This window comes from Hylaeus volcanicus, chromosome 2 (genome assembly GCF_026283585.1).
Source record: "Hylaeus volcanicus isolate JK05 chromosome 2, UHH_iyHylVolc1.0_haploid, whole genome shotgun sequence".
Classification (NCBI taxonomy): Eukaryota; Metazoa; Arthropoda; class Insecta; order Hymenoptera; family Colletidae; genus Hylaeus; species Hylaeus volcanicus.
Window position 1 is genome coordinate 9339058 of NC_071977.1, and position 23396 is coordinate 9362453.

The 23396-nt window shown below is 42.2% G+C and overlaps 2 protein-coding genes across 16 annotated transcripts in view; both read right to left on the reverse strand.

Moving 5' to 3' along the window:
• The window catches only part of LOC128872909 (disks large homolog 4), a 393187-nt gene that overhangs the window by 310981 nt on the left and 58810 nt on the right, over positions 1–23396 (reverse strand). The gene's annotated exons all lie outside the window — the stretch shown is intronic.
• The window catches only part of LOC128872915 (uncharacterized), a 233369-nt gene continuing 220874 nt past the window's right edge, over positions 10902–23396 (reverse strand). The window contains exon 4 of the mRNA XM_054116102.1: positions 10902–13926. Coding sequence (XP_053972077.1) covers positions 13868–13926 — 59 coding nt within the window. The 3' untranslated portion in view covers positions 10902–13867. The remainder of the gene's footprint in view (positions 13927–23396) is intronic.

A 23396-nucleotide genomic window follows, 5' to 3' on the forward strand; every position in this document is an offset into this window, starting at 1 on the left:
GGTGTCATAAAATTTTTATGAACTTCGTGCTATCATATCACCGCTGTGATTCGTCTTGGGGAGTTTGCAGACGTGCGCGAGCAATGACGTGCTGGGTTCCATCAACGTTTACGTCGCTAATCACTTGACACCATCCCACGGAATTTCTTTCCTTTGGATTAGAAAATAGTTGGAATCGGCAAATCTTTTATTTATTCGGAACTTGTACACCCCGCCACTGAATTCAGCCGTCGGATCAATTGATTTTCGCGAAACACAGGGTTGCAAACAAGATATTTTTCCGATAGTTTGCCGAATGCTAATAAAGTGTTTTAAAATATATGCAACTATTTAACGAGCTTTCCAGGTCACTGTATCAAAGCGCGTGAAAATTGACACGCGTCCAGAGGTAGTCCGGACGTTTAAAAGCGATTTAGATGCAGTTTGCGGTTTGGAAACCGCGGCGAGCTAATCACGTAACCCGTTTAGGCGTTAAAAACATCGACCTGATCAAAAGCGGAATAATGAGATTCGGTCGTTCTGCCTGGATCCGCGTGATTCATTCGTTCAAGCTCGTAATTTCGCTCGTAGAGACATTAATTAACGCAATTGAGTAATCGAGCCGCGACCTTCGGATTGCCGATCACTTGATTCGCACCTCTGGGTGTGGATCGATGTTTAGCGTTTCGCAATGTAATGTCTATCGAAATTAAGGCGATATTATAGCAAGCCTTAGATTTTTAATCTGATTAAATTTAAACACCAATAAAAACGCTTGTTTTATTAATTTTGAAATTTATTATACCTCTAACGAGTGAAATTAACGATTTGCTCACCTGCTGTGTGTCTAGAAATAAAGTGAAATGGACGTGCACCACTTTCATGTTTTCCCCAATAGCTCTGAAGGGGCTAAGCCAATATAGTAGAAAGAATCGACAGCCGATTGGAAAGTTTGTGAAAAACGTACAAAGGCATCGTTGCTCCGCTCCAATTGCCCTTCTACTTCATAGGTTTGATTATCAAAATAGCAATATAGGACTTTTCGACCCCCATCGGAGCAGCTTTGAGAGCCGATTGCATCGAGAGACGTGTACGATGTACACGAAAGGGAAACGCTGATCCATCGGTGTTTAAAGATCAAAGTGTACTCGAGACTCGATCGCTGTGACTTCATATCGCAAAGGGAAATCAATCGCCTTTCTTTCAGGGATTGCATGATTAAACAAAGCGCCCGACGCGCAGACGGGCTCTCGAGCTACGATCAATCGCTATTCATTAACTTTGCTCGTTTCTGTCGTTGGGAGAGGTGTGGATTATTCGATTCAGGAGAGTGAGAAGTCATTCAATATCCTTCGATTCGAACGTAAATGTTTTCATACTTCGTCGACTGAACTAGTGTTCAGACCTGAATGAATATTATTGTAATAATGGTACGTTGGTACTAGATAGACAGATGGATAGTTTACTCCTTGTAACTGTTACATAAGAAAGAACTTTTGCTTAGATTGCATCTTCTACGAAATTTACCATTAACGAATTCTTTGCTTCCCTTAATTATTTCTGTCGAACTGTAAATTATTCTATACTGGTAATTTTAAACAATTTCAGTACGAAATAAACGATTGAATTTTTCTTGAATATTTCTATAAATATTTTTCAAAATAACCAAACAAAACGATACGATTTATCAATTAAAATGATTCTATATCTTAGCAGAGAATACAATATCTTATGCCAAATACTGTACACCCATTTAAACATAGATTGGTAGAAGGCTAACTCCAAGAGTTCACGATGGGGAATTAACCGAGAAGAACGAACAATGTTCAGACTCCTCCACAATAATCGCAGGCTCACATCTCTCTTCCAGTCCATTACAGCTTCCCTACTGGATTATTCTGAAAACAAGAGTTCCCTCTTTTTCAAACCCTCGGAAGGTAAATTTCGCACACTTGATACAATTGAACGTACAATTGAACCCTCCCGAAGTCGTATCATGTTTGCATTCATCGAAAGGTTGCAAATAATTAAAATAAAAAAAAAAAAAAAAACTCGCGAAGATTATTGTATTCGTCGGCGCCTGAAGAAAATTTCCAAACACAAGCAAGACAATAAAATTCTACCAGACAGCTTCGTAATTTTGTGATCCTCCAAGGACCTTTCAATTATCTCCGCGGGGAATTATTCCGTAGGGCTTCTTCATGCCGCCGAGGCAATAGCTGCTGGCATTTCAGCTGCAATCGACGCCACCGCAGATATATTTGAAAATTGATTTTTCTTTCTGGCATGCGACTGGAAGTCGGAGAAAAACGGCGCATCAAAGTGGCACTCGAGAAGTGGATCGTCCAGGCCCTCCCACCTAGTCAATTACCCGCTCCTGGGCCGCGGAGAAAGGGAAAACGGGGTCGAGGAAGAAGGGACTCCTCTCGAGAGAAAAGCGAAAAAAACGGTACGACGAGAGGAGCCAGGAAATTTGCTAGGCGCCTCTTGCGACCGGAATATCGCGGCGTCAGCGGCTAGCTTATAAAAGGTGCCTCGTGTGGCCTTCAAAGCTTCTCGGCGTCCTAGATGCTACCCCTGCTGACTGCACGTACCCTCTGATTTGGTTTGTTCGAGAGGTCGTTGGGTTTCGTTATGGGTAACTGAAATAAATGGAAGAGAGGCGCGTGACGAGTGGTAGCCTAAGCTATAGAAGCCTCCTTTCGTGTACAATTTTATCTACCACTCGTATTTCATGTGTAAACACTGTCTCTTGGGATCACTTGGTCAAACATTTCTCAAATCGTTTTTATTTGTGGTTCCCTTTGAGAGGAAGAAATTGTCAACAACCTCTTGGTACATGATTCATACATGAACAGAAATACTCGAAGCGATCGAGATCTTTCAAAACCTCTAAAAGTCATTATCCACATTCCTCGATTCCGAGAAGTCCTTCAGACGGATCATACTTTAGATAGAAAGGACGCATGATTCGATAAATATTGAAGTATCTTTGCAGCGCCTCGTTCCACTCGCAACCCCAGCTCATATTTTTGAGCGCTATCGTACACAGCCCAATGCTTTTCCGTGAAATCACACAACTTCAGGGGTTGGATTGTTCGCTAACTCTCAAACGGGAGGAAAACTTTCAAGCGATACAGTTTCGCGAGATGCCTCATATGTACACCGAGAGTCACAAGTATGCGCGAGTATACGAAGTATCTTCGAACCGATTTGCGAGCAGAACAACTCGGTTTTGCGGGATTTCCCAGACAGTCCGGCATTCGGCGAATTTGCAATAATGCCTTTCGTTGTCTGGCCGGGTGCCGTTTATGCGGATGCGTGTGTGTCACGTTTAGTCGCCGTACGGGGTGAATCGCATGACGCGACAACCCCTATTATTTTTCTACAGCTTTCGATATAATAATATTAGATTCGTTGGAACTTTAAATATAGCTCGAGGTTACCTCGTCCTTTTATTAACGTGTACTATTTCTAGTGGACCACCCTTTACAGACGTTTATGCGTTTCCATGCCCACTCGTAACGCTTGGGAAAGTCCGTTGGCAGCGGGTTCGGTCGGATAGATATATAGCTGCGCATATCTTTTAAGGTATTTCGCGAAAAATCTCCAACAGTCGAAGTTTCCCGGGAGACGCTGGAGATTTTCGTGCGATCCGTAGAGACATCGGCGTCGCGACGAACGCCACGCATTTCTCTACACGATATATGTATATTCGCAGGAGGAATTTCTCCAGAAACTGTTGCAGACTCCACGGGAGCTGTTTCTCCGCAGGGAAAAGGAACCGTGCAAAGTGAAGAATTATTGCTTTTTTATCTCTTGGCCACGGTCCACAGTGGTCACGTCTACAGTGACCATGGTTCTTGTATCATATTGATAGCTATAGTCACTCGTGAAATTCATAATTTAAAACGCTCTATAAATAATGATCTCTCCTTTTTTCTAACTATATAAGAAAATCATGCTGAATTTATGTTTGGTTATAAAAATCAATCTCTCTTCAATGATGTATAAACTCACTAAAAGTACAATAAGTGCAGTTTGAATTCTATTTTTATTTTATAATCGTGTGCCTTAGAGCCTCTTTCGATGCGTGCCATCGAGCAACGTCAAAGGACGAAGCTTGTAAATGGCGAAACAATTTTCGGTCGGCGAAGAAATTAAAATATGCCGCGATCTTTTCCCACGTGTGCTCTAGCGTTTGCACTTCCGCCAATTTACCGCGGCAAAACACGTTTGGAGTAACCATTGCCGAAACAGGAACACCTGCGAGCGCATGTGTTCGCGCACCTGTGAGTTTCGGTATGTATTTACGCTGGCGGAGGCCAAAGTGCTTCGTAAACGAGGTAAAATAGGATGCGAAGGGGCGAACAGGGGGTTTGGGGGCGAGTAAAAAGGCCGAGGTACGCGCGCAGCATTCCAGGGACGATTCCAACGAATCGCGATATTTGCAGCCGGGAGAGACTCCAAAGTCATCGACGTTTCCGCAATTTTCCATACGGTAATGATCCAGCGAATTTTCCAAAAAATCCAATAGAACTTTTTGCAGATACCTTTTACGATACGAATTTATTTTTTTCGCGATGTTCAAAAGACGTACCTTCATTCTGCTACGCTACAGAAGAAAATTATGGATACTGTGTGGAAAATTATCAATAAAAGTTTCTTCTTTCGTTCCTACATTTAATATACAGTCAGTTTCATAAGTATTCGTATCCTCTATGTGTATTGAAAAAATTTGTCTAAATTAAATGACAGGTTTGATGTTGATACAGAGAGCTTGCAATAAATACTGAAAGTTGCATGCAACATTTCTTATAATTTCCAAGAAAAGCGATTCAATCCCAAATAATTAACAGAACCGTTGTTTCGAGTCGTTCCCGTTCAAACGAGCGAACAATCGAGCGCATAATTCCAATTTTATCGACGTAGAAGGAAATATTCAAGAGCAACGCCGTAGGAACTTCCGAGGAATCGTTCGCCAGGAGGGCAAGTTTCAATTCGGAAGAGCAGTTCCGCGTAATCTCGTCTGCAGCCGCGTTTTAAGCGAAGAAAGTTGCGACCCGGTATTCGAAAGTTCTTTAGCCGCTCCATCCCTGCATAAATCTCCCGCTATCGCCGCATTTTTCCCTGCGCCCCGCGTTCGACCACGACGGTTCCTGCTCAACCCCCTCGTTCATCGTTTTACGCCACCCCATCGACTGCATTCCCTGCACCCTGCTCCACTACCCGTAATACCCGCCCCGTTAGCGTCGAGCGACACGTACCGATATTGCTTCGACGCGCTTTGTTGTTCTGCATAAAAGAATCTATTGAGATTTACGCCACGAAGAGAGGGAAAAGAAGAGCATCTACCCCACGCGGTTCCTCGAGAGTCTCCCCACCTGTTCCGCGTCGCGCAAAGTTTCCGCAGAAATAACCATCGGTAAACTCGTTCCCTAAGTTTAGAAAACCATCAGGATTTTTCGAGATGGCAATAAGAATAATTTAAAGAGACTGTTGGATATTCGAGAAGTCGTCTTTCTACAAGAAACCTAGCGAAGTGAAATTCGAAAACCATAATCAATGTGAATAGAGGAAAAAGTCACTAGGTGAAAATATTGTATGGCCGAACGAGATCCATTTCGTTTCGCCATATGCGTTCTTGCGAGCCGCGGTCGCAATCTGTTTCAATAAAGAAAGAAATGGAAAAGTGTCGTTCTAGGTGCGACACGTATAATAGTGCCGCAGTGGTCGTACAGATAGAATTCGAGGTCGTACTCAGTTCTGAAAATGGAATAAGGGTTGTTCCGAGGCAAGTAGAATAAAGGGTTCCCCTGTCAGGGACGTAGAATAAGAAGTGTTCCGAGGCAGACAAGTAGAATAGTTTTGTGCCAGACGAAGCAGAAAGTGGGTCGTGCGTGTTCAGAGATGGTTGAAGCGGATTGTACATGGTGATTGTGAAAAACCCCACTGCGAGATAAATATTACAAGGTTGGCAAAAATTCTTTTCGTATTTAAGGTATATCAGAAAATATTGGAGATTTCAGTCAGGATAAAGATTTTAGTTTAGTTCCATAAATGGTTTCGTTTATCTTCAAAGAAAATTGCACAACATTTTCTGCGACACTTAATACACCCAAATTTTTGAAACGTTTTCGTAGTGTTGTTTTTGTTTCAGAGTCGTTCGATCGCAAAAAGGGGAAAATTGGCGAGGGGGAATTCTCAACGCAGCGACAAAAAGGGCCGAGGAAATTGATGCAAGAGGACCAGAAAAAGTTTTTTGTTGAAGCGCCGCGAAATACGAAGATTTATAACCCCGAGAGAAAAAGAGCGCGGTAGGGAATGCATTTCGCGGCGTCCTCAGGAACACGCGTGAATTTTCATTCGTGTGACAAATTGATGGCGCACTATGCAGGCGATTCGTTCCCATCCGGACAAAAAATTATTTCTAGAGCACCTCCGGAGCATCCAAGCTTCGGTCCATTGTTCACGATTTCAGCGAACACGTTCATTCGTTTTACTATGGCAAAGCGCGTCTCGCTTACGGTGCTTCGAATTCCACTGAATCTTAATTAAGCCCTGACAAAAGATTCATCAAATACGCTCGTGTCAGAAGAACTCACATGCCTTTTAAGATATGCTTGCGTCGAGGATTCTTTTTCCTTGGCAACTTTATTTATTAATGACAGTGAAAACCTTTGGATTTCTATCCAACATTTATACTACCTGCATCAGATTTGGTCCGCGATCAGGAAAATTGCAGGAAATTCCCCCTGCGCCCCTAAAATTTTATCACCAAGGTAAAACTTTACAGCGTCGCTGAAGGGTAGCAATACAGACCATTCACGCCGCAGAGTTCCTCCCAAGACAGGGATAACAGGTCTGAATTGCCCGAAGCATTTGGGTGAACGATCCGACGAAACTAACGGAGAACGAAACCGCAACGTAGGAACGAATTTGCCTGAAATTTTTATTCCCGTACGATCGTTCGTCGGACAACGACGCACATGAAGGAAGCTAAGCTCCGGTCTGGCAAGCAGAAACCCCTCCACCGTTAACCTTTCGTTGGATATCTTTCTCCCAGGCGTCGTATAACGCGTCAAAGTAAACGAGATTCATCGGGAGCACGCCCCCATCGAACGAGACGTGAGTATATTTACCGAGGCAGGGCGCAATTCGAAAACGTCGATTCTCGGCTCGCGTCCGTTGCGCCGAGGAGGCACTAAAGTTGCCAGGAAAGAGAAACGACGCAGATTCTATCGCTTGCACTTCCCCACGAATCTCTGATCTTTACTCGGGAACCGATCTCCGGGCTGAACGCGGTAACAATTTTCCACGAGGCGGGAAATGCGCGAGAATCGTCGTACGATCTAGCCCTCTGCATGACGAAGGGTGTTCGGAGTTTCTTTTATGCAGTCGGTGATTTACATCCGCGATTCTTGGATCCCGTTCAAGACAAGAAATCACGATACACGTGCACCGAAGGGAATTCATTGGAATCCTAATGGATGGAGGCGTTTTGGCATGAGGTTTTGGACCGCGATTAGTGAATTAACGGGGCGTTTATGCTGGGGAATTTGTATTTAAAGGGAGAAGAATTATTTATATGGATATACAGTCAGTCGAATATTCATAACCTTCTATGTCTGTTAAAGAAATCTGACTAAATTAAATGATAGGTTTGATATTTTCAAATAAATGTTTCATCATGAAAATATACATGAATAAACTTTACACGTGTATATACTTCTAATGATAAATTTATTCGGAAACATGAAGCCTATAATTTAATTTAGGCAAATTTTTTTAATAGATAAAACTGGCTGTACGTGGAAGGGTTTTCGAGGTTTTAGGTATACTCGATTTATATTTGCAGAAAATGTTAATAAATGCATGAAACAGTACAGAAGTTTCGATCCTGAAACTGTAATTAATCCTTACCGGCGGCGCGACACAGTAGAAACGGCTCGTTCATAGTCAGACGGAGTAGAACTGTCCCGTGTGTGGTCGGACACTCCACGCGATTTTATCGACTTTCTACAAGCAAGAGGGCTATTCTTCACCGTACAGCGGACCGAGACCACTCGAATGTCTCCTTCTGGGCACATTGCAGTTTCTCGAAGAGTTTATAAAGGAAATCTACACAAACAGCACTTGCAAGTTTTCCCCTCGGATTGTATTTCGTTAGATCAATGCACGTCGAAATTCGCAAAAACGGCGATATCGTTTCTAGTCTAGCGGTCGTAAATATCTGATAACATCCATTTTTGTCCCAGAAAAAAAAACATCCCTTTCCAGAGAAACAGCAAACATATCGCAAACTCCCAATTACACATACATTAGACCAGCGCGGAGCAAATCGTTTGAATACAAATATCAACGTTTCGCGTCAACGAAACACGGCGGACCGCATAATCTGATCGCGATTCCAGCTTTTGCTTGGCGGGGAGCAGTCGCGCTTGGCTGCGGAATGCAAATGCCGCGCGGAATGCCGCGCGAATGGCATCCGATATTAATGGAAGTCGAAAAATTTCAATAATTTCCGTGGGATTCGGGCCGAGGAGGATCATGAAAATTCATTAAAAGGGAAGATGAGACAACACGTTGCCCCGGCCAGCGTCGAACATCGCTTTGACCCCGTTGCGCCGCACCGACGCGGACCCGATAATCAGAAAGCTGCTCAGCCAACCGGAAAATCGGAAAATGAAATAACGAGCGGCGATCAAACCTTTAGAGCCGAGACACCGGCACCGGTATATCACCGGCTGAAACGATATTATATCCCGTGACGTAGAACCAAAGACTGCTCGTAAAGTTTTGGCAGGATGGAATGAGACCGATCGCCCGGAGACCCTGATGAATTACAAACGACGAAAATGGACCCCGGTCTCGGTGTCGACGCGAAACGACCCGTTATCCGTTTGATCATCCCTATCTGGCACTGTTAGCCTGTGACCTGGACGGCCATTGTCTGACATTTTTACTCGCGGGGGGAATAATGCTGTGCTTCATCGATTTTTACGAGGATTTACGAAAATTATACAAATCTCGTATCGTTGCTGCTGCTTGTTGAGTTTAAGGGAGTAATTGCCCTATGTACAGATGTTGATTAATCTATTGGAGACATTAGAATAGAAATGGGAGTTTACTCTCCGAGTAACACATATTGTTGATTGATTGTTCGATAGACAGTGCTGCAGACTATAGATTTTTGTTACACACAAATGAAGGTTGTACTAGGTCGAAATCTACTATTCAAATATAAATTAAGAAAAACGGGACTTTCTTCTATTGCGAAATTTGCATGCAGAGCAATCTTTAAATACCTCTCCAATTCAAGAGCCCTGGTATAAGAGTGGTCTCTCCCTTAAAGTCTAAAGCTAACACTAACGAAAAACAGCGTAGTTTCGGCATTGCACCAACGAACATTTGTTTAAAGAACAGTCGAAGAGAGTAGGGGATGTTTTTAAATAAAGTGACGCGAGCTCGGAGTCCGTCGCAAAGCGGGCATTTTCGGAAATCGATAATTGCAGCACTTCGTTTGATGAAGCTGAAAAAGTTTTGGTGCTGAGACGAACGCCGCCTGAGTAACGAGATGTCTTGGCTCCGTTATAAGAATCTCGCTCGATTAATCCTCCTGAGAAATTACGATATTGCGAATTACCAGCCGTGCTATCGATTGTCCGAACCATTACCTTCGGCGTTGAATATTCCGTGCTGCGTAGAGACTATTACCATCCATATTGCTCACGGGTTGACCACGCGTCTCTGTGTAACTTTAGTCGCGTTAGACGATCGATGACAGGTATGGACGCGCTGGCTCGGACAGGTGACAACTCGGTAAACCGTAACACCCTGAACGGATTAATTGTTGTTGGCCAAGAATTCCAACTTCTGTTGCCAACAGTGAACTTCGAACGTGACGACAATTCGATATAAAGAGAATGAAATTGTATTGGAAGAAAGGAGAAAGGTATTGAACATACAGAGTGATAGATTTTTTATTGCTGTTGGCATCAGTCTTTTTTATTAAACGTATGAATGAAAATGTCAGACTCGAGAGACTGGGTTATAAAGGTTCACCTTCTCCCATCGGTAGTAATGCTCGAGATGCTGTCAGCCACAGTAGAATGACATGTATCGGGTCAGACAAGTATAATAGAAGAATATTCACATGGCTCAGTGAAAATAGATTATATCTGGTCGGACAAGTAGATTGACACTCTGCCTGTCAGATGAACACGAGATTGATGGTACCTATACACCACAGTAGAATGCACCGTGTATGGCCAGACAGCCAGGGACAACTCGCAGGTTTGCAGCATTTTTTTCTTCTAGCAGTCCTTCAATTAAATATCGCTCATCGATACAATCGCAAAAAGAGTCAAGAGTGATATATATCGCTGCTCAAAGCTGTCAATGTCTAATGCACATAGATTTATTTGTGCACTTCAATTTTATTTCAAATACCGTAATGCGTATAATATATAAGATAAGCTGGTGTCTTCTTTAGTCTGCCTGTCCACCGAAATAAACATTTTTGTTTACAATAATGCATCTTCGCTTAAAGTTGTCTAGGATTTCTCGGATATGTATGAAAATTTCCTATGGCACACAAAGAGTTAAAAACTATCCAACCCGAATCATGCAAACTACTATTTTCCGTAAGGTTCTCACACACCAACTTAAGGATTATAATATTCAAAATACGACCCCAGATTGTCGTCATCTAATCCCCCGACATTTCCGTCTGGTTGTCCCCTAGACTTTCGGTAAATTGTTGGTACGTTTCACAGACGCACTTCGTTAATTTGCTCAGACGGCGGCAGTAATTTCGGGCAATTATAATTATGAGATTACAATTAGATGCCCTCCCCAGCCACCCCTCGGTAGTCGAGACGTCCGAGAGAGAGAGAGAGAGAGAGAGAGAGAGAGAGAGAGAGAGATGTGGCCAGGTAATTCGAGGATGAATCATCGTTTGGACGCCGACTAGCCGAAGCTTTTCCTAACGAGCTTCCACGGTATTCCAGGTAATAAAGTGGCCCTGGAAAATAGCGGAGCCCCTGGAAGCCCATTGCCAAGATTTAAACGCACCGCAACCGAGTCAGCAAGTTCCCAACCAGCGTAACTTAAGAGACGCAACTATGCACAGAGACGCGGCAGAGAGTGCACCGCCAGTTCTCCTTTATTACTTTCTTCTCTGGACAGTCCGCCGTTTCGACAGTGTTCTCCAATGTTCGTTTTTCGTATTTACAGGGTGAAGTTTCCGACGATGTTCCAACCAGTCTCCTCCCCGATTATCTTGGCCCCCCGTTTGTCCCTGCTGAAGCGAAATGAAGTACTTTGTACTCGGATGTCCGACTCGATAAGTTGCTGCTCGAGGAGCGGAAAAAGTGGGACGGGAGCCAGTTCCAGTCTCGTCGTATCGGATTCGCCACGGTGTAGAAGTTGCTCGAATTCAAAGGAGTAATGATTAAAGAAAGGGTTTTCTGTTTTGCGTTAGGGCAATGCAAAGAATGAGTTTTTGTTGGAAAGATCTGGTAGTGCTCCTTACTTAACATTTTTTTTTTGTATTTCCATCAGTTTTCTTCACGAGTATTTTTTTATTCTTTCATCAGTAATGAATTTGTTGGCAGCAATTCGAGAGAAAAGCTATTACGTGCTGTACAATGGTCTCACAATGCTCTCTTACTGCAACGCAACGAACAATGAAATTCTAGATCAGACAGCTGCAAAAAAGAGGAGTCCAGAGTAATTTACATGAGACCAGAAACGCTGCAACACTCGCGGGGTTTTGTTACGCGTGAGCGCAATTGAATTTCATCGGTAATTGGTTCGGAACGATGAAAATTGGTTGAATTAACCGTCGCTGCGCGAGCTGCGATCGCGCCCTCTTGCATTGTAATTGTATTTTATGGTTCGTTTCGCTTGATAATAAACAGGAAAATGTCGGTTATCTTCGACAACGGAGCGTTTACACCTCTCAGCAGCGCAGAATGATACGCACATGAATGCTATTGCTGTCATTAAATGTTTATCATCGGTACGAATCGATGGCAGTGATTTCATTCGTCCAAGTTCAACTCTTGTTTCTTCGAGAGGGATGCATCGCGACCACAATGACTGTCAGAGAAGAATCGCTGGCTGCGTTTCACCGGTTTAATGAGCCCGTATTCAGAAAGCTGACGCCATTGTGGTGCAAAGCACTTTGTTCTTTTGCCAATTTTTCTGTGACTGTGGAGCTTAACACGATTCATCTTCAAGTACGAGTACTCGGTCTGCCTTTATCTCGAATGGCATTTACAAATTCGTACGATTGTATAGTTATATTGTAAATGAACAATTTGTGCAGTTTGTTGTCCTCGGTACGCTTCTATTGTCGATTACAGTAGGGTACTTATTATTTGAATGGTGAATGATTAATAATGAAAAGTTCTGAGTGCTACTACTGTTTGCAACCATTAACCCATTCACTCCCAAGCAAAAAAGCATTTTGCCTTGGACGTCAAGATTTAATACAGATGTGTAATCTAAATTATTATTTTGATAATAAAAAGTGATATTAAATTTGTTGTTTTAAAAAGTAAATTTATGATCTTCTTTTGCAACAATTCGTAACTCAAAAGGCTATAAGCTTATCCCTTGAGTAAGACATCTCGTAGTTCGCAGTGAATGGGTTAATAGGAATACATTTTCAAGCAAAAACCGATCATATCATGAACGAACGTCTTGTACTTTCTTTTCCCTCAAAAATCACAAATATTTCCCACTCTCGGCCCAAGTGAAAAAGGTTGGAAGCGTCCAGCTGGTGCCAAAGCAGCCACACGAGAAAAGAAACCTCCCGGCGCCCACTTTTCCACAGAATTTGTCGGAGGTCGCAACAAGATAATGGTCATTTACACAACCACTTTACATACCCCCCGTACGAGGAACACGAAGAGAACGAAACGTCCCCCGTATGCGCGCAGCGAACGCGAGCACAAAGAACACCGCAATTCGCGCGTTAGAACGGTTTCCGGTAGACGTCCTCTTTTTTCCCCTCGCGCATTTATTTTTGATGTTCCGTTTTTCATTTCGCCCGTCGTACCGTCCCACTATCCCGCAACCCCGCGCATCGCCTGGGCCCCCTCTATTCACACCAGGCTTTTACCTTTGATGAATCGTGCTGGAATTACCCGTTGCATTCGCGAGGCCAATGGACCGGCTTCCGCGGGGGTGGTGCAAAGACACAGGTGGAGGAAAAAATTCTACCCTTAGGGCGGAATGGGTAGACATTGAGCTACCACCCCCTCCCCCGCCTCCGTCGATATTTCTGCGCGCGTAACGAGGTAGAAGGCAGCGGGCGGCGGATGCATTCGAAGCCTTTATGGGATCGCGGCCGATTCTTTTCAGTTCTCCAGTCAGGATACCCCCGCGAAGCCAGGAAAGCATAACGCAAGAGGCTGCCTTGGAAAAACGGCTCCGGGGTCTTCCGTGCACGCGTCGTGCGTGAATTATGCACGAACGCTGATGCACGCGACGTCTGATACCCTTTAATATATGATAATGCTGTGTACGTGGCATCGCGACGTGCTTGTCAGTCTGTTCCGCGGAACGTCTGTACCGAGATTATGACATTTCTCGCGGCGTGCTATGAAACAGAAATTTTAGCGTAAAAAAAGGTAGGTTTTTGGGGGGATACTAAATAATTGATAGGAATATTTACGAGGAATATTGAGAGCTTATTTTTCGAGAAATGTTTGTGAAAATTTTGGTGAAGATGTGGATATTTGTGAGGTAGGTAATATTAAAGATATTAAATCGTAAATGTTAATTTCGTAGACGTGTATAAAATTCACAGAAGTCAATAATGTAGTCGTGTTGTAGGAGCAACGAAAGAATTAGAGTAGAATAAAAATGATAAAACTCACATAAAATTGAGACTCCCGAACGAGGTCACACAGGTTAATAATTTCAACTTCTTACCTATTGAACACAAATAGAGAAAAATTATTAAGGAATACATAATACAATAATCATTCATAAGAAAACGTATGTGTGTATGCTATAATTATTTGCAAAGATGAATTCACCACCCACAAAAGTTTGGCAGTTTAAAATAAACAAAGATTTTCACTCAATGAAATTAGAAACGTAATTCGTCTGACACGAATTATCACGTTGGTATCATCGAGGGTTTGCTCGACCACAGAAGAATTAGGGCGGAGTATTTTCCATTCGGTTTTAATGGAATTCCGACAAATCAAATCATGGAAAGAGGAACTTCCACAGAGGGGTGGATGCTCCTTTACGAGCGCAACGCGTCACTCTTCGGGGAGTTTACGTCTCGGTTAAATGGGGTTCGTGTTACATGACGGGGTGGCATGACTGCGCACGCGCGGTTAACTACTACCTTAAGCGAGTTTCTGTCGTTTCGAGACAGGGTAATTAAGCTAATTGAATTGGTGCATCTTTGATATATGTTAATAACAGGGCTCCTGGCTGTAGTGGCTTCCACGAAGCCGACGCAGTCGTTCGTGGTATGGAAATCCGCGCGTGTTAAAGCGCCCTTCCTAGAGAGCTTTCATGTCCGGACTTTTAAAGACTCCAATTCTTCAGCTACTAACCTTTCCCTTCTAATTAGTTCAAAGTGAGATAGGAATTATATTTAATTGCTTCATTTCCCATGCTGTGGCTGACCAACCAGAACATTGAAAACCATGAAACAAATAAAATAAATAAATTTGCGGAAATATAATGATGGATGATCGGCCACTGCAGCGCAAAGAAACGATGGAACCGTCATTGTAGTATACGCATATTATAATCCCTCCGTGTTTCGATGATAATTTCACTCATTATGTCGACTGATCCGCGATTCACGGATGAATTACCGCAGCCCGTCCAATTAAAGCGATAATTATTAGAAACGACGCCATAACATTAATCCCTTATTATCCACACACGAGCGAAAAGTGGCTTCGTTTTATATTATAGAGGATATTCCAAAACGATAACGCCACGATCCCGCAGGGGATCACCGAATTGTGGAAGACTTATGGTAATTCCACGTACAAAGAAATCGAGAACGATTGGAAGATCTTTATGTAGGTTGGAGTGAGAATTTAGGAAGGTTGAAGGTACGTTTGGATGGTTGTTCTTTTTCGAGTGGAAAAACATAATCGTAAGCAGCAAATACGCGCGAACCATCGTTTCGGGGGAATTCAGCGTTCGGATTTTTCCACGCAAGAGCTTTCAGGAGAATCGTGCATTTTGCGAGGGGAAAAAAGGGCCAGAAACTCGTTTCCAACGACTATGGAGCCCTGGCAGAGGAAGTTCTCGTAGGACTCCTCGCGAATGTAGACGACTTCCACTACTAACTGCAGAAGATATTTATCCGTAATGGTGATCCAGCGTGTCTACCAGCCGCCGCGGTTGCGGTTATATTTACTGTCAGAAATGGCGGAAGTTGGGAACTCTCGCGATATCATGGACTCCGAACATTCAGATCTCCCAGTGACTCTCTTCTGATTTATACCGTCAGTTCGATGCTTCCTCTCATACCCTATATTTCATATTAGTTCGTTTCGCTTACATACGTGTACTATAAATACATAGCATTTAAGCACTAAAAACATTGTCAACACATTGGTTGCCAGACTGATACTCGTGAAAATTTCTACCAAATTAAAATTCTGTCTCGAGACTGTTGAAGATTAGATAACGTAACATTTGTCGTAGCATTTAACTTTTTAACCTCGTCAAATTCACGAATCCTATCTACATTTATTTTTATTAACGCCTCATCCTTGGAATTTTTTTTCTAGTTCATTAACGAAAAGTCCTGTCACCCATTTATGGGTCTTTAATATTTTAACTCCTGTAACCATCTCGTTTGCCACTAATTATCTACTACATTATCATCTATTTGAATTTATATAAAATATACACAAATAATGTTCTCGTTACCTTGTCCTCTCGGTTTTCTTGTTTGGTATTATCCTGAACGTTATTCATTATGAATATTGCCCAGCCATTCGTGCCGCGCATTTCCCCCACCGGATAGTACAGTTCTCAGAAACATCTTTCGACGCTATTCTTACCACAGTTTCCATTTATAACCGTGGACTCCTATAATTGCTTTTCCACTTGCTTAAACCCCGATCGAGCCCAAGGAAGCGCGCTTAAATGTTTCAATGGCAACGCGAATAATCAAGCCCAGAGGCCCCCGCGAATTCGCGCATCCCCGAGCGTGAAGCGTAATCTGAATTTCCCTTTCCTGCTCCCCCTCAGCCGTTGTCGCTGCCGGAAATTATAAGAGCCGTGCCGCGAATCGAACTGGCGCGCAGCGCTGCCAAGTTATAATCTCCTGACTGTTTATTGCGCCGTTAATTAACCGCTAACGATCAAATGATCAGGCAGGTGCCAACGGGGGTGAAACAATAGCGCGTATCCTCCTCGCACAATTACGCGTGCCAAGCCCAAAACGTAAGTGCTCACCGCTCGAGGGCCGTCCCGAATTTGTCAACCCTCCTTCAACCAAAAATTGTTTCGCTGGATTCTACTCATTTCTAAATAAATTTTATTTCTCAACAGAAATATGTAGTGCTAGGAATTTTGTAATTCTCTAGAGTGTACTGTCTACAAAATTGCTAGATAATTGTTACATACAATATATGGTTCTATTCGATTATATAATTTTATTTACTTTTGCACTCTGCTATTTTATTTTAATGTGAATCAATTGTATGTTATATAATTTATTCTGAATATTGTGTAAAGAGTCAACCAATTTAAAATAAAGTCCTTTCTTATCCCCTTCAATCAGTAAAATTCCTAAATAATTGAATCCTCGAACCAACAAAATAAATCAAATTTCCCAGGAAGAAAATTGCTCTTTAATGTCATTCAGTGTTCCCTGGTTGGTTACAACACAATATATTTAATTCCTCTGGGAATCCTGGCCAGTACACACGACTTTCGAGCCACTATGCGCCTAACTATACGCGCCATGTTAATTGCTAGATTGGGACCGTAAAGTCACCAATTAGACGAGACGTTAATGGGTCCCGGGGTACCGTCGTCGATGTCGTTTAACGTTTCGCTATCGTTTAACGGACGTTCATCTGATTATCAATACTTGCGCGACGAACGCGGTCGATTGCCGTGTTCGGGCGTTCAAGTGGATTATCGAAGCAGTTTATTAATCCTAAATGACAGCAACATAGCGATTTCTCTTGGTTAACAAGCCCCGCGCCGACCAATGTAGCACGCGTGCTCGTGAAACGATTGTTCAACAGCTCGGCTCTTGAGTGACAGGGATTGGATTCATTGCAATAACTTCGCGCGAATTTGAATTTGAATGATGTCGAGTTGGATGCCGAGTGCGTGACGAGACGAAACTGTCACCTGTGAATATGTTACTCAAGCGTCGACTAACTTCTTCTGGATGATGTAATACCTCGGTTATTAGAATCTCAAAGCGCACGTACTGTGCGAGCGTTAGATTAAAGACAGGAAGTTAGAGTCTGGTACTGCGAGTGTATCCTTCATGACAGAGAAAATTAATGAGAAGTAATCGTCAGCAAAATGTTCTTATCGACGCTTCGACTTGATATTCCTTCAGCTAATAATTGCAACTAGAAGCAATAATTTTTCGTAGATCAATGAGCATCCCTGGAATTCTGTGGTCTATATTGTATCATTTTTCTAATAATTCCTGTCCACGTTCGCTCGAGCTGTCATCGTGTATTCTGGTTAATAAATTAATCGCAGACCTCCATTAGATATTTACGCTTGGAACGTGAATCCCGTGGGAGTAGAAATGGTGAGTAATTTTTTATTGTACTACCGTTACATCCTCGAAGATGGAATAAATTTGCAAGGATTCTCGTGGAGGCCAAATGTCAGTTCAATGTGAAATAAAATAAAAAACAGCCGACGTGAATTATTGCTGGGCGACTTCCCGTTGCACGTATCACGGAAAGGTAATCGTTTATTTTGTTTCCCTTTCCGCAACATGGAATTCTGTTTGGCTTCCTGTTTTTTCTTCGGCAGCTGCACTGTTTGTAGCACGGAAATTGAAATGGAAAAACGTATCAACGCGACAAAGCGCGGGACAATCGTTGCACAGAATAATGTTTGCACTACCTTGAAACAATATTGAACTATAATGGCAAAGAATCTTCGAGAGAAATTGATACACGAGAATGAGAATTGAGAATTGATTCAAGAGAAATTGATACACGCCAAGGTTAATGAATAAAATAATCATTGACACTCGTGTATGCATTAGAATTCTTTAACTAAATCGCAATCAATGGATTTCAAACTTAAAGAATGTATAATGCTTCGAATAAATACTTTAAGGTTGATTAATTAACCTTATGTTTAATTTCGATTAGAAACGCACGGTAGAATCAAGTTTAAAATTGAAGTGCATTAGTACGACCGTAAATCTGCGATAAAGCGTCGTAAAGAAAAAGATAGTAAAGTAGGGAAGTAAAGTATCACAACAACGAGCAAACGGAAGTTAGCTTTTGGTATAGAAGCGACCACTTCAACTCTTGCAACTCCACTACTGTGGCAGTTAACTTTATACCTATTAGAACAAACTTCGCAATTTCTCGAATTAGAACGGACAACCACGGTGAAGCGAAAAGTTACTGTAAAAAGTTGCTGATAGCCATTACGTAGCAAAGAATATAATGTTGCATTCAATAATGCACGAACGTTCACATAGAATAAGGTAGGAATATCGTATCGATATTCAAAAAGGTATGAATGTAATATTCATAATTGAATAAATTTGTCCATTTATTACAATTCGAACCAAGAGATCTCCTTTTACGTAGGATTAATGCATGTTATTAAAATTTTATTGAAGTAAATACACTCTCAATTGTACTTTAATTCTTAAATTGGCTCGATTTGTAGATTTTCAATAAATTTACTCTTTTACAAAGGGTTTAATGTAAAGATACAGAGATGAACGAACGCGAAATTTTCGCGTGTTTCCTGAGAAATATTTCACTTTATAGAAACTTTCCCTACTTGACATGATTCTGTATATAAATGTGTAAAAATGTAACACTTGTAACATTTCCCATTAAATCCAAAAATAAGGAAATTTTTAGAAAGAAGAGGAACGGGATCATTAGATTTCAGAGAGAGGCCGCAGAGTGTCGTCGGGGGATTGAAACAGAAATGAAAAAAGGCAACGCTTGTCCTCTCGTCCGAAATGGAGAAGGGAAGAATTGCAGGAGATGTGCCACCAGCCATGATCGCCGCTAATCCAATTCGTCCTCATCCACGTCCACCTTTGGGATTCACAAACAAAATTACATTAGAAACCGTCGGACCATAAAGCGATGTGCGGTTAGAGGACCGACCGACCCGGTATTACATCTTCGTCCCAGACTTTATCCAGCCTTTATCTTTCCTTTACACGCCCTTTATTGCAACTGTCGCATCACGCAACATCGAAATTTCTTTTCACGTCAGCCTCTGTCCCGGAGAGATTTATAAGGTCGCTTTCAATTCAACGGATAAAGAAGAAAGCTTTGACGAGAGAAATTTACACCAATAAAGGACACCCTAAGCGTTAGAAAAGGGGAAAGTTTTCGACGATTTTAATTCTCTGTTAGAGAATGAATTCATAGCTGATTTATTTAAATACAATAAAAGATCAGGGAGTTAGCAGTTACTCCTTCGTAATATTTAATAGGAAGGATTTCTTATTTTTTAAGTATTTTCTTATTTATTGTGATATTTATGGTTGTGGAAGTAAGTTCCAAATGGCAGTAACTTTATGCAAGCAAGTACATGCTTGCAATTAAATATCAAGAAACAAATAACAGAAAATAATTTAATGCTGAATGCTAGGATCGATGAACTCATTTTCTTTTAACAAGAGATGACTGAAATCTATCCCCAGAGTCACTAAATAATTCCTTTCAAGGAAGACAAGGTAGGACGAGACCTGATACTTATTCAACTCCAGTGTCCGATTTAATGGACTCCAATTTTGCTATAAGAAAAAACAGAGTACGATAAAATTGAGAGGACATCGCAATAAAGACCCATTTTCTGCGGCAGAGGAGAGACTTACGAACGCAGGACCGCGGAAAAAAGCAATCGAGTAAATTGCACAGAAAATGGGGCATTTAAATGCAACTTCGTGCAATTCCGGAAGTCGGATCGCAAGAAAACCGACGACTCCTCGGTGGTGTTCGTTAACACCGCCTTAATGGCGGTGTAACTTCGCGGATTGCAAGGAAGTTTTGCCGCGTAGCTATACTTTTTAACGATTTCCGCGAGGTCCGCCACCAACCGACCATTGTATCATCTCCCACGAAAAGTTACCTTGTTTCTTTTTTTCGAACCACGCGTTTCGAAGTTTAATTGGCATTTCTCGTTAACCAGGGTTGCCGTGAGTTACGCGCCAACATTTGTGGGACTAATCTGTCGTTTCTTCCTTATTAAGAACTTCAAAGTGTTCTTAAAAATAGAAACAAAAAATCTCGAACTGATACAGGACCTTTTTAAATGTTCTATGTTTTTTTCTCGTTGTCAGTGTATATTAAAAAGGAATTACATTTCAATTTTTACCAGCCACGAAATATCACCGATGAAAAAAGAGCCACTAAATTTCATTTACCTAACCCAGACCCGACATTTTCGGCGCGCATCCGCCCTCCGAGCGGTGCTGGCAACTTCCACGAACCTTTCCTGAAAACAACGTTCGCGCTGGAGACGCGAGAATTTAATCGTCTTCCTGTTCCGATTCCAGCGAGGATAAATCAGCCAGTGCCGCATAAATAAGATCCCAACCCCTCCAACAGTCGCTGATAATGTGTTACGAGGAACGTGCGACCTCCTGTCGTTGCGAGCATATCCGCGTGAAAGCGTCACGTTCGCGCATCCAGAAGTATGCAGAACAGGCTGAATTTAGCTCGACTTGTTCTATTAACGAAGCAGAAATTCTTTCGCAATTTATAAACGATCCTCTACACGTGGAAAGGAGAGGATTCGAATTTCATTTTTGTTGAATATTTCACTAAATAAAACACGCAAGTTTTAAGTCCTCCTTTTTAGTGTAATATATTTAAGAAACAAAACTAAATTTACAAAAGTTTGTTAAATTTACAAGCATTTTACAAAAATATCAGGTGCCACAGAAATTTTTTACTGAGAATCTGTTTCCGTCTCTCTCCTCGAAAGTATAAACATTACAGCGAGCGTTGCGTCGAGAATTTTTTCTGGAATAAATTCGTATGCTGTGTCTCTGGAATATTATATCCTCGTGTCGAACCCAGTGCATAAAATCTTAATACGATCCCGTATCCATATCACGAGAGAGGATCAATTTTCCAGAGTCATCAAACGAATATTAATCCCCAAAAGATACGAACGACGAGCTGATGCGATTCCCCGGCTTCCATCGATATCATCCAGGAAGCGTATTTCCAATCGGCTCCCCGGAGCGTCGAAAAGATTGTTCATTATCCCAGCAGACTACACAAGAAAATCGATTGCCCGACAACGGATATTAGCATCGAATACGCGAATGGGGGAGAAAGCTCGAGAGCAATGAATTCAATTTAACTTGTTTTAACGGTATTTAATGAGTTCCTCGATACTGCATTCCTGGCCGCATACAGAGATGGTGCAGATGCACTCGCTAAATTACGAAACAGTTCAGGGGCAATTCGAGAAGGCAACGACCGTTCTGTAACTGTTGTAACGGTTTATCGTAACGGTCGTGGGTGTCGAGAATAGTTGACGATGCGTCCTGTAAATCTTTCATCGGGAGATAAAGTGGAATCCACGTTTCATAGACAGCCTGCTGCCTCGAAATCCTTCTAAGACGTCCACCCGGATATCCCGAGCGAAATTCGTTTCCTCGACTTCTTTTCGCTCCATTCGTCCTCCTGCCGTTTCCTCGTTCATCCCTCGACCTTTATCGATCCCACGTTTATCTCGTGACCAGTGCGTTCAATCTCGAAAAAAACTTTGTCTCCTTTCTCGACCGTCTACTTGAAATTCCGCCCCCATCTCGCGACTGTTCGTCACTCCTCACTTTTCGAGGCTCGCATTGATCAACGTTCCTCTTGTCTTCTCATCTTGCAGGTATTCCTGGCACATATTGCTTTCATAGACCATGTTGCTTCTGGATTTAACCCTTTGCACTCGACGCATTTTTTTCTGGTATCTATCAGCAACTCGAGATGCTTTTTAAGCATTCTGTTGCCACAAAGCTAAGCTTAGATTGATTTAGAAAATGAGATCTTTAATTTCAGATTTGAGAGTCACCTGTCGAGTGCAAGGGGTTGAAAGGTGATATTCATGAGTAGAATTACACCAAGGAAATTAATTAAACCTTCGTGTATTCTACACTTCTTATTATAATTTTTAATCAACGAGTAACCGCTGAAAAGCGATTTATCAATGCCTAATTATTCAGAATTTGTATCCACGTCAGGAATTTCTTCATTCTCGGTGTGAAATCGTTTCCGACGTCTCCCATAATTGTCTTTCGCACCCTATTTCATTCATCCAGGGATTCTACTTTTATAACTGGCGCTCTGACATTTCTCATATATATTATAGCCCCATCTACAATCATTATTTCACGTTGTCGTTTCGGCTTTTCCGTATCTCGCAGACGTTATTCCCAGAGATATCGTTTTTCAGCCTTTTCACCCTTCCGTGCTTCTTTCATCCCCGGAGCGTCATCTTTATTCCCGTTTCCCCTTCGTTTCTTTCCTTCGCTTCATACGTTATTCTCAGCCCTCCTTTGCCCCTTGGCAGCACTGTTTCACGGTACCTTCGATATCCTGTTTGCAGTTCATTTGAATGCATGGGGATGCCCCAGGGATCAGAAAGCCGTTCACGGAGCGCAACACGTAGGATTCCGAAACTCAGATTTATTCCCTTAAGTACAGTCAATATTCCAGGCGCTGCCGCGCGAAGGGGAGAGCTCTTTTCTTTGCACCCCGGCGCCGATTTAAATTGATACCGAAGAGTTTTAGGAAATTCCACGCCGCGTGGAAATTGAACTCGGGCTTGTCTGGCAATTTTTTCGCGAACGGAACGCCATTCGTCAGCCAGCGGTGCGCGAATCGAACGAAAAGGGAAACTTCGAGCACGGTTACATTCAATCAAATTTAAATCGTGCAAATGAACCAAGAATTGAGATTATTTTGTCAGACTGAAATTAATTCTAACTTTTTGTTCCTGATTTTTAAACTTTAAATTAAACATTCCACATGCATTTGATTGCATTTTTTACACCATTTACAGGAATAGGAAATACCAAAAATTCCCGTTCTCTTCAATCTCAATATTTGCAAAGATTTACAACGGTACTCCCCCAATAGAAATTGAACGTTTGTATAGGTCCTTAAAATTTTTTTCCGAATTCAGCTCACGCAAACTTTGAATTTTAATCACTA